At 42.7% G+C, this 13388-nt stretch overlaps 1 protein-coding gene across 2 annotated transcripts; it reads left to right on the top strand.

The window, feature by feature from the left end:
- The first annotated feature begins 56 nt into the window (after positions 1-56).
- On the top strand, positions 57-12390 carry SFXN4 (sideroflexin 4). 2 transcript variants are annotated; one of them, XR_013775030.1, is made up of 15 exons: positions 57-109; positions 196-261; positions 909-977; positions 1404-1430; positions 1530-1584; positions 2292-2317; positions 3733-3783; positions 3869-3934; positions 4047-4115; positions 5339-5429; positions 6636-6751; positions 7442-7527; positions 8608-8722; positions 8973-9138; positions 9872-9991. XR_013775030.1 is itself a non-coding variant. In XM_079312100.1 (14 exons), the coding sequence occupies exons 1-14, from the start codon at positions 71-73 to the stop codon at positions 9947-9949; spliced, it is 954 nt and encodes a 317-aa protein (XP_079168226.1). In that variant the 5' UTR covers positions 57-70; the 3' UTR covers positions 9950-12390. The 2 variants fall into 2 exon arrangements, 1 of the variants encoding a protein (XP_079168226.1); XM_079312100.1 differs by lacking the exon at positions 8973-9138 and having other exon boundaries at positions 9872-12390.
- Positions 12391-13388: the final 998 nt, after the last annotated feature.

Here is a 13388-nt window from a genome sequence, read left to right as displayed (position 1 = left end):
CTCCGTGCGCGGCCGGAACGTGCGGCAGCGGCCCGGCCCGGCCCGGCCGCGCTTCCGGTGCCGCGGCGCCATGGACGGCACCCTGCGCTACTGGAGGGCGGAGGGGCAGGTGGGCAGCGCGGGGACGCGGGGACGGGGCGTGCTCGGGGAAGGGCCGGAATAACGCCGCGTCTCTCTCCAATGTGTCTCCCTCAGTCGTTCTTCCAGAGGTTCCTCCTCTGGGTGGACGCCCTGGATCCGCTGCTGCTCCTCAAGTCGCCGGTGAGTGCGGCGGGCGATGGGCGAGCTGTGGCGTGGGGTCGCTGCAGGGAAAGGGAATCGGGGGGTTTGCAGCAGCCGCTGTGACCTGGGGGCCCGAGGGGCTGCGGGGAGCCGGGGAGGAGCTCGGGCCGAGGACACGCAGCGACAGGACAGGGTGGCTGTGCGCTGACAGAGGAGCTGTGCGCTATTTAGCACAGAGAAACCCCTCCCTGGGCGGGTGGGCACACACAGAGTGCCCGGAGCATCCCCTGCATCCCTGCAGCACTGGGACGGGGGAGGTGTCCCTGCCACGGCTGGGGGGCTCTGAATGGGATTTAATGTCCCTTCCAAGCCGAAGCGTTGCACAGTTGTAGATGAATAGAAATTCACGTGTGTGCGCTCCTATATCTGATGACACAAAGCAGGGACACCATGGCACCACCGTCTCAGCCTGCTCAGCCTGTGCCTGCTGTGCCACCAGAATTGTCCCAGTAATTTAAAAGTTTCTGTGATCATGAATTGGTTGTCTGGGTATGTTCTTGCTTTCACTGCTCAGCTGAGGAACAAGTGCTTCTAGGATTGTATTTGTGGTGTTTCATAGCTGATGTAATGCACTCAGAATATTGAAACCTGAGAGGTTTTTATTTATTTTTTTTTCTCAAATACAGAATGAAATACAGAGAACCAGGTTATTAATACAAATCAATGAGAAGAGTGAGCCCATACAAAATAATCAGGTATTTTGGACTGCAGTTAAAGTCTTAACATAAGTTTTTAGCCATATTTAATTGTTGTTTTATGTTTTAAAATACCTACTAGTTTAAGCCTTTTAAAATTCTGTTCTGCCCTAGTGTGTGCTTTGGTGCTGTTACACAGCCCATGGAATGTGAGTGCTTTATTTCAACAGGGAGTGTATGGAGAGAAATTTTAGGGGGAAATATAGTTAAATATTCTATAATAATATATAAATAATTAGATAATTATTATATAAATAAATATATATTTAATATATTTATATATTAAATTGATAAATAATTATATAAATATATACACTTTGTATAAAAAGAAGTTATTAGAAAACATCATAGAATATATTTAGAAAGAAGATTTTACCCAGCCTCTTCTGAAATTTAATTACTAACCTAATTTTCTAACTGTTGTAGACCAAACAAGCCTTCTTGCTAAGCCTGGTAAGTTTACAAAATATTTAGATTTTTTTTTCCTTATTCAAGTATGGCAAAGATGTTCTAATTTGCTTTTTTTTTTTTTTTTCTTTCTTTCTTTTTAAGTCCAGTGTACATCCTGATACAGACAAGATAATTCCTGTTTTATTTAGACCTCCAGGTAGGTTCCCTTGTGTGAAGCCTCAGCAAAATCAGCTCATGGTAAAAGCTGCTGTGATACCACAGTGACACTGTATATAGAAAAGCAAGCAGGCTCTTCTGTTAGTTGCATTGTTATATGTGTTGAAAGTTTATTTATTTATTCCTATGGTACTGTTGAGGAATTTCTCCCTGGAATAATTTGCTCATCTAATGGAAACTCTCTGATTAGTCTCTGTTTCTGGAGAATGAGTTCCTAAATCCCTCCACCTTTAACTGTCTGCTATAATTTAAGTTTTTCCCTTGATAGCTGTGGCTGCTGGATGAATTTACTTTCTGGTGACAGATCAAGAGTGCTTGGGGTGTTGTTTAGGCAGCACAGGTTGTTAATCAGATATAACCATACTGAGGCTATTTGCTCATTATCACAACTGTGGCAGCTTTTGTTATATCTCTTTTTGAACAGGTGGTCAGTTGTTTGGTTTCCAAGCAGCCCTGGTGAGTTCATAAGGACTCCCTTTGGCTGTGAAATCTGAGCAGGGACTGTGGCTTCTTGAGTGAGGAGTCAGGGATAAAGCTTAGGGTTGAAGTTAATGGTGATGCAGTGGGCAGTGTTTTACTTGGAGGTGGAAATAGATGGGGGAAGTAAGGGGTATTTTCTGCTCAAGACCATCCATCTACACTCACAGATGTTATTTTTACTGAGATCAAGTTTTCTTTCTTTTTTAGCTTTCATGCCCATAACTCTTCCCTTGGTGAGTAATCATGACAGATCCCTGTGTGCATCCAGCTTTGCACAGTCAGGGGTGGGAGGGAGGGAAAGAAATTTTGGGGCTTTATTGTAGCTCCAGCACAAGCTGTTTGAAAGACATCTGTTTTATGGGAAGTGCTGAGTAACCTGGGAATTGAGCCCTTAAAGAATCTCCCTGGAAGTCCAGAGCTGTGAGTTACCCTTCTCCAGCAGCATTCCAAGAGATTGTTCATGTGTGAAGGACAGGTATGCTGGTGAGATCACCAGCAATGAGAGCAAGGCCTGGGTTTGGTCTGTTCAGCCTCAGAAATCTGGAACTGCAGTGGGAAGGAGTTGGAGCCTTGTGTTCTGTGTCTCAGACCCAGAATATTATTTTTTTTCTTATGTAGAGGGTGCATTTACAAGTAGGAAATGCTGTTATCAGTAAACTACCACAGTTATAAAAATAAACTCTTGTTACCGTGCTCAAAAATATCACCATTTTCTTTCATAAAATTCCTAGCTGTAATTATGTGCATATTTATTCATTTAGATTCTGTGGGTTTGGGCTTGGCCTATGAGTGTACATCCTGAGATATGTCATTCCATACAGACATTACAGCACATACAGAACTTACATGGCACTGATAGCAAGTACAATGAAAGTCTTGATGGCTCTTAAATTCATTAATAGCAGTAGTAAAATTAATAGAAATACTTCTTTTTGATATTTACAGCTGAATGTGCTCTCATAGATGTGGTTAGAGTCAGTGCTGGCATTAATAATGAAGGTGGTTGATCCACTAATACAGATGAATTACTGATCCTTCTCTGAGGCTTTGGAGATTCTCAGCCTTCCTCTTATTCAATATTTTGTATTCTTATTTTGATTGACTTTGTTGTTTGAAAATGTTCCACACCTTTAGTTTGAAACCTCAAGAAAGGTTGTGGTTTATTAAAACTGAAGTTCTTTTTCACTGTCTGAATTTGAGGAAAAAGCTGGGAATAAACTCCTAAAATCTTTGATCATAGATCACTTAGATCTAAGTTAGGATTCACATCCCCAGCAAAACCAATCTGACCCTTTCTCAATCATTTCTTTAATTGACTTTTGTTATCTTAGTTATTTCATTTGCATCTATTTAAGCTTCACAGGCACAAATGCATTTTTCTTCTGGGTAAGAAAGCATCTTGCTGCAATATTCTTGCACATAATGTTTTACCACTGTGTGTCTGTGTTTTATACATGTCTGTGTGCTTTCTGTTGAATAGTAAAATGAGCATGTCACTTCTACCAAGGGAATGTGCTAGCCTGGAACCAAGGCTGATGGCTTTGGACACTGGCTGGAGCCTGTGACATTGCTGCCAGTGGCACCTCAGCAGTTCTCCTGGTGCTCCACACTCTTCAAACCTCATTTTCTTGTGCATTTTTCTTCTTAGGTCATCGTTTCATCTGTTCAGCATCAGGCAAGGCATTCTTTTTATTGGCAGGTAATTGCCTCTTTCTTTCTACTTTTACAGGTCTGCTAGTTTCAATCCTGAATTCAATTTTTCTTACAGTATCTTATTTCTGCAGTTTGTGTTTCACACATACACCACAGCATTCACTCTGGTAAATGGAAATGGCACCCCAAAGGCTGAAGTGAGTGTTGATTTTTATTTTTGTAATCATCTTAATTGTGCAAATGTCATTTTGAACTTGATTTGCAAGTGTTTCACAATGTACTTATGCAGTGTGGTTTTTCTGTCCTTAGGGATACTCACTTCATCAAAAGCAGATCTTCCTTGGCTTGGGAGCCATTTCCTATTCAGCCTGTGTTGGTGTAAGTATTTGCTCAATGGTGGCTTTCCTAACAAGCTCTCCTGAGGTACCCACAGTGCCAGATATCTTTCAGGACTGTGCTCTGATGCTCTAATGTGATTTCTTGCCACAGAATTGTTCAGAATAAGAATACTTTGTGATCATCTGTCAGCCATTATTTTGCATGGCTTCCCCTGATGCTTCCTCTTGTGTCATTTTCTTTATTGTTTTGCAAGCTTAGCAAACAGGTAGTGAGAGGGATGGCCAGTGTTTACAAACACAGAGGGAGCCACTGGGGTGTTGTAGCTGGTTTTTGATGTGGTGCTGTGGAAGAGATCTAACTCCAAACAAGTGGTGAGATCTGCAAGCATCAGTACTGGACAGTGTTTGCTCAAATCCCAGGAACAGCATAGCCATGAAAATACTTCACTGGATTCAGAGAAATTAGTCTTCCAGAAGGGAGCTGACCCTGTGCTCTCTGGTGGAATAGGAATTTGTAGTTTCTGGAGTTTGCTACATCAGAATGAGCTCAGGTATCATTATGACACTCTTCACAAGTGTAGATTATTCTGTAATGCCTCTCCTCACCCCCCATGTGAAGCAGTGATTTTCATAAGCTTCTGGCAGGAAAATGTGATTGTTCTTGCTTCTGTTAGAGGGAGTTTCACCTCTGCCCACTGCAGGGCAAAACAGCTGTGCAGGATTGCTCAGGGCTTACAGAAATCTGGGGAGGCAGCCCTGCCTGTGGGACATCATGAGACTGCTTCTCTTTGTCCTTCAGGGGAGTCTCTGAGGGCCAGCTGGTGTCCTGGCCATTCATTCCTAAGTGAAACTTCCTGCAGGTGTATTATGGGAATATAGAATTGGGCTGAAACTGCAGAGAATCAGGAAAAATACAGAAGTAAACCAGATTTTCTCTTTGGGGGAGAGAGGAATATGTGACACAATGTGGTTGGACAAATGTCCAAGGAATGTTAGTCAGAGGCAATTATTTTATTTTTTATTCACACTGTTGCTGTCCTGTACTTATTTATCATGTTCTCTGTTCTTATGTAAAAGAGTGATTACAAACATCTTCATTAACTAGAGAATGCATATATTTTGTTGGAATGTTAAACCAAGGCGTTTGCTTATTTTCATAGATGGTAACTATTTACTAAGTCCCAGATTTCTTTTCCTCACCTGTTACACTGAAATGTTGCACATTTTTCAATGGAAGGTGTCTGTTTCCTCTCCATGCCTTAGGCTCTGCCTCTTGCCTTTGCCAATCGTTACACATTGAAGAGCCCATTAATGCAACTTTTTGTCAAAAAACTGCTACCTGCTCCCCTGCTTGGTGAGTAGAAACAAACCGTGCATTGTGCAGCTGGCCTGAGGGATATTTGCCTGTCTGACTGTAGAGTTTGCTTTTGCACAGGTGTGATCTCACTGCTCATTCTCTGGCTGCCTTTGCTGGCCCACCTCCTCTCTGTGGGAGGCATCTCTCACTCTGCAGTGCCCCCAGCCTCACTGGATTCTTGCTGGTTTTAGTTTCAGAGCTGCAGAGCACTCCTGTGACCTAAGTACATATATCTGAAAGCAGCAGGACAGATCAGGAGTGGCAGTGCCACACCAGGTGATGTCAGTGCCACATCTGTGACACCAGAGTGCAACATTGCTCTGGGAGTGCAGCAAGTGAGACTTGTTCCAGCAGGGTGTTATCAATCTTGCAAGGAAAGTGGGACTCAGTTCATTACTGCAACAGCTCACTGCCATGGTGAAGTTGCACCAGGACAAGTTTAACTATTTAATGTCATTATTGTGTTTCTATAGAAACTTTTGGCCTTTCTTAGGGGAAAATTAATAAAATTTAAATGCATCATCTCCTCTGTTTCAGGTTATGTGAGATGTCTACTCAGATCTTTCTGAGGTCTTACATTAGAGGTTTCTGACTTGCTTCCTTTGAGAAGCAGGTGTTAAATGTGCTTCCATTTTCTTAAATGTGGAGAAAAGCCTGAGGGTAATTGATTAATGTTAGTCCAGCATTTGCAAAGCATCCTCTGGTACACTGATGAATTTATTGAATAGCCCTAACAAGAATTAATAAAAAAAGCAATCAATCTCTTCTTATTTCAAGCAAGGTCAGTTTCACAGTCTGTGCCCTTCCTTTCAATGCAGGATGCAACCTTTCTGTTGCTTTCAGGATTTTATCTTCTGTGCTGTATTTTATGCTGAGCAGGACAAAACCTAACCACAATAGAAATCCTTCCACTTTCTGTGAAGACAAAGTACTCATGGTTTGAGCTGGATGGAAATGATTTTAAAGCTCTGAATCCATAATGACAAAGCATCTTCTAGGACTGAAGCTTTCCAATCTCACTCAAACTTCTGAAACAAAGATTCAGATCCCAAGTAGATTTTCATGGGGCAGTTTCTTTTTAAGCTGTCAGGTTATTCAGTTGTGAACTGCTGAACTGGAAATGTAAAATGCACATCATTATGAATGTCACTACTGAGGCAGTCCTTTTGGATCTATAAAATAAAATCTCCTTTAACCCTGCAGGTCTGATGAGTGCATTTACTGTGGCAATTGTGAGAAGTCCAGAATTTGACAATGGGATAGAAGTGATGGACAGGAATGGCAATGTTATAGGAGTGTCTAAGAAGGCTGGGGAGAAGGTAGGTGAGAGGGCAGAGACCTTTTTTGACTTGAGTTTCAATCCCTGCTAAGAGCAGAATGTGATGCTGAGAGTAGATAGAGTTGGATATATTGGGTAAGGAATCCCTTGTCAGGTGCTGAATCTGTGGGCAGGCTTGGATTAGGTCCCTGGAACCAGGTTCACAACTTCTGTGTCATCAAGGGCTGGCTTCCTCCCCAGACCAATATACTGAGGTCCAGAGACACTGGCACAGACATTTCTGTTTTCTCTGGTCACCTCCAGAAGGAGACAGGACTCTTGGATCTTCTGATGGGACACCTCAGAGAAAAGCCCTGTATTGTGGAAACAACTGCATGAGCATAAGGATTTGGGGACAGCTGGAGAGAGAACTTCAGTGTTAATACATGCTAATTAGGATGCCCAGAAGGTATAACCAATTGTATGAAGTTTAAAAAGCAAGTCTCAGCAAAATTATTATCATGGCAGGAAAACTCATCAGTAGTTTCACCTTCCTTTTAAGGAATTTCTCAGTCAGAAGCACAGTATTTGCCTCTTATTTCCATTTAAGAAAGAATTCCTCTAATAGATGTTATTATCCCTCATTAACCTGTTGCTTTAAACTCCAGAGTATAAGACAAGAAAGCACTTCAGTGTCTGAAGCTGCCCAGAGCACTGCTTTGACACCTCTTGTTTTGCTCTCTCCCTGCAGGCTGTTATGGAAACAGCATTGTCCAGGGCAGTCTTGTTTGGGACAACGTTCTTCCTGCCAGAAGTGCTCATGTACTTTGTGCAGAGGTGAGAGGCACTGCAGGGGACTGGGGGTGCCTGGTCACTGCTACTCTGGTTTTCAGTTTGGCAGTTGGCATTTGGCAGGTTTTTTCTTGGGTTTGCAGTATTGCTTGCCTTGGTGGAAGTGGTGCTGTGGGAAGTTGCTGTTCAGCTGCTGTGATTTTTTGGTATCATTAAGTGAATCTGGTTATGTCTCAACCCATGCTCCAAGGGTTTGCAGGAATGAGGTTTTCATCTCTGCTCCCATGCAGGAAACATGTTTGAGCTCCCCTGACAGGCTGTTTTCCAGCACCTACTTACCTCCAGTTCCTTAACTAAAGATTTGGGTTCCAATGTCTCTATCAAGGTTGTTCACAACACTTAGCTTAGGTTTGTATTTTTGAAGAGGTAATGTAGCACTTGAATTTGCAACTAAAGCTGGATCCCAACTTCCAAATTATAAAACATGTTCTTGCTTTTCAACACTTTAAATCCTTGCATCCTAAGAAGAATACATTGTATACTTTAGGAGAGGGTTCTTAGCCTGCCCTGAACTTTTGGTCCTGAGCTTTTGTCATTTCAATAGTACAGGCAGGGATCATCTCTGTCAGGTAATTTGGCATTGCCTAAATTGATTCCCTATCAGCTTAAGGGACTCTTGTTACCAGAATACAAATGCAGATGTAAAATAAAACCTTAAATATGTCAAGTAATAATTTTTTGCACAAAGCAAAATAGGGCTGCCCACAGGAACTAAATGTGCAAAGAAAGGGAATGCAAGAAAAATCTTAATCAAGGAACTGGGACACTTTAAAGCATTAATGTACTTTCCCTCCTTTTGTCACTTTGATCTTGCTGCTTTTTTTCTTAATCTTGACAGTCTGAGCTTGGAAAATGCTGCAGGCAAGCACAAGACAAAGGGAAAGCACAGGAAGTTAAGAGTAAGAACATAGGAAATAAAGTAAGGAAAGATCTTTAGGAACCATAAGCCTAGATTATTATTAATTTCAATGTAATTTTAACCAGAAAAATAATAGCTAATGCTCTTTGTGTCATTGTCAGGCTATTTGCAATATACTGACATACTTTTTTCAATGTCTTGGACAGAGCAAGATTTGTTAAAAATCCTCGTGCTTTGGGTCCAGTGAGGATGTCTGTGATTATGTCAGTGCTAGCAGGGATGCTGCCAGTCTCATTTAGTATGTTCTCACAGTGTGGGGAGGTAAGTCCTTTCACAGAAATTGATTAATTTAAGATTACTGTGACATTAAATCAGCCTTTCAGAATTATGGCCAGCAATCTGAAGGCCACATATTAAAAAAAAAAAAAAATCAACAGGATTAATGTGGTACATCTAAAATGGGGCAGCAGAGAGGCTGCTTGTGAAGATCCATATACCAGGCAGAGGCTCACAGGACTTCTGAGGTCTGAGTTGCATTTTGTGTTATTTATATTTACACTTTTCAATGTAGATTTGTCAGACTTTCACAACAGTCTGAAGCAAGCAAGGTCAGGAGAACTATGTTGAAGATTTAAGCCAAGGCTCTTCCAGCACTGCCTTTAGTCCTGCAGGAGAAAGGAAGGTTGTAGAGGAGAATTTTTTCTCTCCTGGAAAGTCAGCATGAGCTCAGTGGAGAGGTAAATCTGCTCACACATGACATCCCTTGCTGAACTGGGAAGTGTAATCTGTTTCCTGGGATAGAAGGGCTTCCTGGCAGGTTCTAAATGGAGGATGTAGCTCCTGAACTTTGGGTTTTGGAGAAGGCCAAATGAGAGAAGAGCCTTTCTGCATTTGTTTCCTCTTTCTGAATATTCTTAGAAAATTCTCTTGCAATTTTCAGTGTTTTTTTTTATTTGCCTAAGCTTTCTGGAATTTTAGTTATTTAGTTTTTTTTTAGATTTCCTTATCTCTTATGACAACAAAGCAAACTGAACATAAATGAGGGGGCTTTTGAGGAATTATATACTGAGATTAGGGCTGGCTGATGCCCTTTGGGCTTCCCAATGGCTCAGCCCACAGCAGAAATTCTCCTGTGTGTCACTCAAATATATTTGCAGCTGATTTTGGTGATCTTAAAGGTCTTTTCACATCTAAATGATTCTGTAGTTCTATAGTGAACAGAAATAATGTCAGTGTGTTAAAATAATAAGTATTTGTTCCCATATGTGTGCACACAGAGAAAATGTTGGAGAAAAAAAATCCAACAAAACAACAACAAAAATTCCTCAAATCCTCAAATAAACAAAGAGCCTCAAGTCCCAACCACTGAATGCAGTACTTGAATTTGTGCAAAGTGCAATGCAGTAACAAAGACTAAACATCCACTCTGCAGGCTGTGGTGGTGCTGATGCCCTTTTTCCTACATTGCAGATAAAGCGAGAAGACCTTGAACCAGAAATTCTGACATCTACAGAAGAAACAGAGTTCTTCTACAACAGGGGGATTTAGAGCCTGGCTTTTATATATAAATGTGTGCTCTGATCCCAGTGAATTCTGAATGCACCACTGGCATTAATGACTGAAGGCAGAGGTGCCAGTGTACCATGGTGTGGCAGAGGCAGAACTTGGCAACCTGGCTCTGCCAGCCCCAGCCTGGAGGCACATAAACACACCTCACTGATGCTGAGAAGTGCTAGAAAAGCACTGTAACACAGCCTTTGTCACAACCTGTGTTCTGTGCTTCCTCTGGTGATTGATTTCTTAATTAAATGACTGTTGAGTACGTAAGTTTGTTCTGCTGCTGCAGCTTTTGGTGTGCTTCTTTCCAAGAACCCAGCTGGTGAAGACTTTGACATCAGGACTCCTGTGGGTAAAGTCCAGCTGGTTCTTCTCAGATCACTTTGATGTTTTCAGTGACCTAACAATGCTCATTTTTAGGATGAGACATGAGTGAGGCAGCCCTTGAAGTGATATTAGACATAGCAGTAGAATATTGGTTTAATTTAGTTGTTTAAAGTGTTCAGGGAATGAGTGTCAAGTTTGACTAACAGTTAATGCCTAGCTTCCTAAATATCCTTGAAGGAGTTCTGAGGCCTGATGGCCCTTGAGCTTTAGAACTTGTTTTTTTACACTGAAGCCATGAGGAGATCCCATGTCTTTCTGATCTGGCAAATGAGGAATTCCACTTTTGCAGGTTGGCTGTTGTTATCCAAAGAAAGCAAGCTCTTTTGATATGTGGCATCATTTTGGTATGTTAATCAGCAAGGTGATACATTTTGCTGATCCTGTGTAATTATTCAGGGACTCTCAGTTGTCTCAGAGCTGCAGAAAGAGCATACAGGAGATCCTGTGATTATGACAACATCTTCAGTGATTTTTGAGCCATCTCTCCTATAACCCCTGCCTATAGTTATGTGAGGTGCTGCTCAGGCTGTGTGACAAGGATGGAAATGCACTAAATAATATAAATTGTTTATGTGAAAGTGATTATCACAAGTGCAGCCTCCAAAGTGTGCCATAATTTAACTTCTTAGGGCACAATATGCAGGTCACTGCTCTCCTGTTGCTAAAGGATTGGATTTCTTTTCACAGTATGAGGAAAACAATGGTTGCCCAATTCAATCCATCCTACAGGAAGAGAGCAGCATAGAGCAAAGTAAGGAAAAACAGCAGGCCTGGACTCTTGAAAGAAGAGATTCCTGCTGTGCTTTTGGCACTGAACAAAAGCAGGAAGTTGGGGGTTGAGTTTAATTTCTTGAGTTCTGCCTTTGTTGAGCCTTCCTCTAACAATTTACTGGAGGGAAAGGTCAGACAAGGGGAGGGAGGAGCAGCAGCACATCCTAAGGACCTGGACTGGAGGGTAATGTGCTGTAAAGCTGTTCCTGGAAGACCATATGGATACTGTCTGCAATGGGCAGGTAAAGGATTGTTTACACCTGCTGAACTCTGCAGGCTCAGTGTCTGTGGTGCTGTTCTTCAGTACATGGTACAATCTCATCAAGGTCAAGAAGATAATTGTGTTGTGTCAGACCAAAGGGTCTGCTGAGGCAAATGTCATCTGCTCCTGGCAGGAGGTGAGAACTAGATGATGTTCAGGGTCACTTCCAACCCAAACCATTCCATGAATCTACCACAGGGTCAAGTGGAACAGGCTTAAGCCTCAGCCTGCCTCTGGCTGAAGTGTTTGTCTCCTTCCAAACCTTTAATAGCAGAGGCACAGATAACACCCTCTAGTTAAATGATCTACACCATGTTTCTCTATTCCTATTTCAGTCACATACCAAGGGCAAATGCAGAAAGGGTCTGATTCCACTCCCAGTAAACAGTAACTGGCACTACAGTGAAGACCTGCACCTCTACCCCCTCCTTTTTAAAACATAACTTAAGAATGGCTAAAGTAAATGCTAGTTACATTAACCGCACTGGGAACAGGCTAAAAACCCAAAACCTAAGAGTAGAGCAAAGCCAACAAATAGAAGAGAATATATTGGTGAACTTTGGATTGTCATGGTAACTAGACAAGCTATAAATTCACTGGCAACACACTTGGATGTTTTAAGCAAATTGATGTCATTACAACTTCATGAGTAAGGCTTCTGGAATAGGTCTGGTAATAGTGTCTGTTATTACAGCTGTCCCTTCTCAAACTCACCAGCTCCTTACTGAATACTTGAGCTGAAATTTGCCATATAAAACTCAGCTCTCTCAGGATTGTTAAATACCCCTTTCCCCCATTCTCATAAATGTTTCTCTTGCCCAAACCAGAAGAGGAGGGCAGGTGCCTGCCATTTAAATTGTCAGCCTGGCTGATTCAGCTGCTTCCTAAATCAGGGCAGGGAAAATACTTAGCTAGAAAGGCCCTGGCATCCTCAGCCTTGAGCCAGTCACTGAGATGAGAACTGCCAGGACCAGCCACCTGGTAGTCCAGAGATACAAATCAGGGAACAAGACTGGGACAAGCAGCAAAGCATCATGTTTGAGGGACCTGGGAAGAGGAAACCTTCCCCTTTGTAATATGGAATAGATTAACAACATACCAGCCCAAGGCAGGTCTGTCTGCTGCCTCAGCTGGCCCTCCTGTTAAGTGACAGTGCATTAGTGGTAGAACCAGTTTAAGTTGTGGTGAGTGACAACAGATGGAAGCTTTCAGCTTCAAGGAAAACAGAAGTCTTAGTACAGCACAAGATGCTGTGCCTCACCCACTCAGTTTGTCATCTTGAAATGTAGGAAAATCCAGTGAGGCTTTCAGGCCCCTTTAAAGTAGCTTAAAAAAAAAAATCAGCCACTCCCATGTTAAGAAATGGAGAGATCAAAGCTCTTCTCAGCTGGAGCTGTGTCCCTGCTTTAACCCCAGCCCTGTAACACAGCCATGCTGATTTTCCCTTTTCCCACAAGCTGGGGGTGGAGGGAGGGAGGAAGGGAGGGAGGGAGGGAGGAAGGCAGGCAGGAAGGCAGGAAGGAAGGCAGGAAGGAAGGAAGGAAGGATGAAGGCAGGGAGGGAGTCCTGCACTGCAGCTCCTTCCCTATGGGACAGCAAATACCACGTGCTGCACGGTGTCACTCAGGAGGGAGCTTTGCAGTCTCCTCCCACCCCACATCACTCAGCAGCTCCAAGGAATGACTTCACCTGAGCAGAGATGCTCTGACTCAGACTGCAGCCAGCCAGCTGCCTAGGGAAGGGTGCTGGGAGCTCCCTACACTGAGCTTCATGGCTTGTTTTTTATCTAGGAATGGAGCTGCTTCAACTCACATCTCGCACCACACAATTAACAAACCCTCAGAAACCAGGAGCAGTCAGAGCCAAAAGCAGAAGCAGCCAAGACATTTAAGATGGATTCTGTCAGAAATCCCATGACAAGTTTTTCCAGGTTACAAAGCATTACACTGCTCTCCATTGGACATTCCCCCTTCACACATTTGCCTGCAGGGAAACAGGGCAGGGCAGCTC

This window comes from Erithacus rubecula, assembly GCF_903797595.1.
Source record: "Erithacus rubecula genome assembly, chromosome: 9".
Classification (NCBI taxonomy): Eukaryota; Metazoa; Chordata; class Aves; order Passeriformes; family Muscicapidae; genus Erithacus; species Erithacus rubecula.
This window is presented reverse-complemented; position numbering and strand designations above follow the sequence as displayed.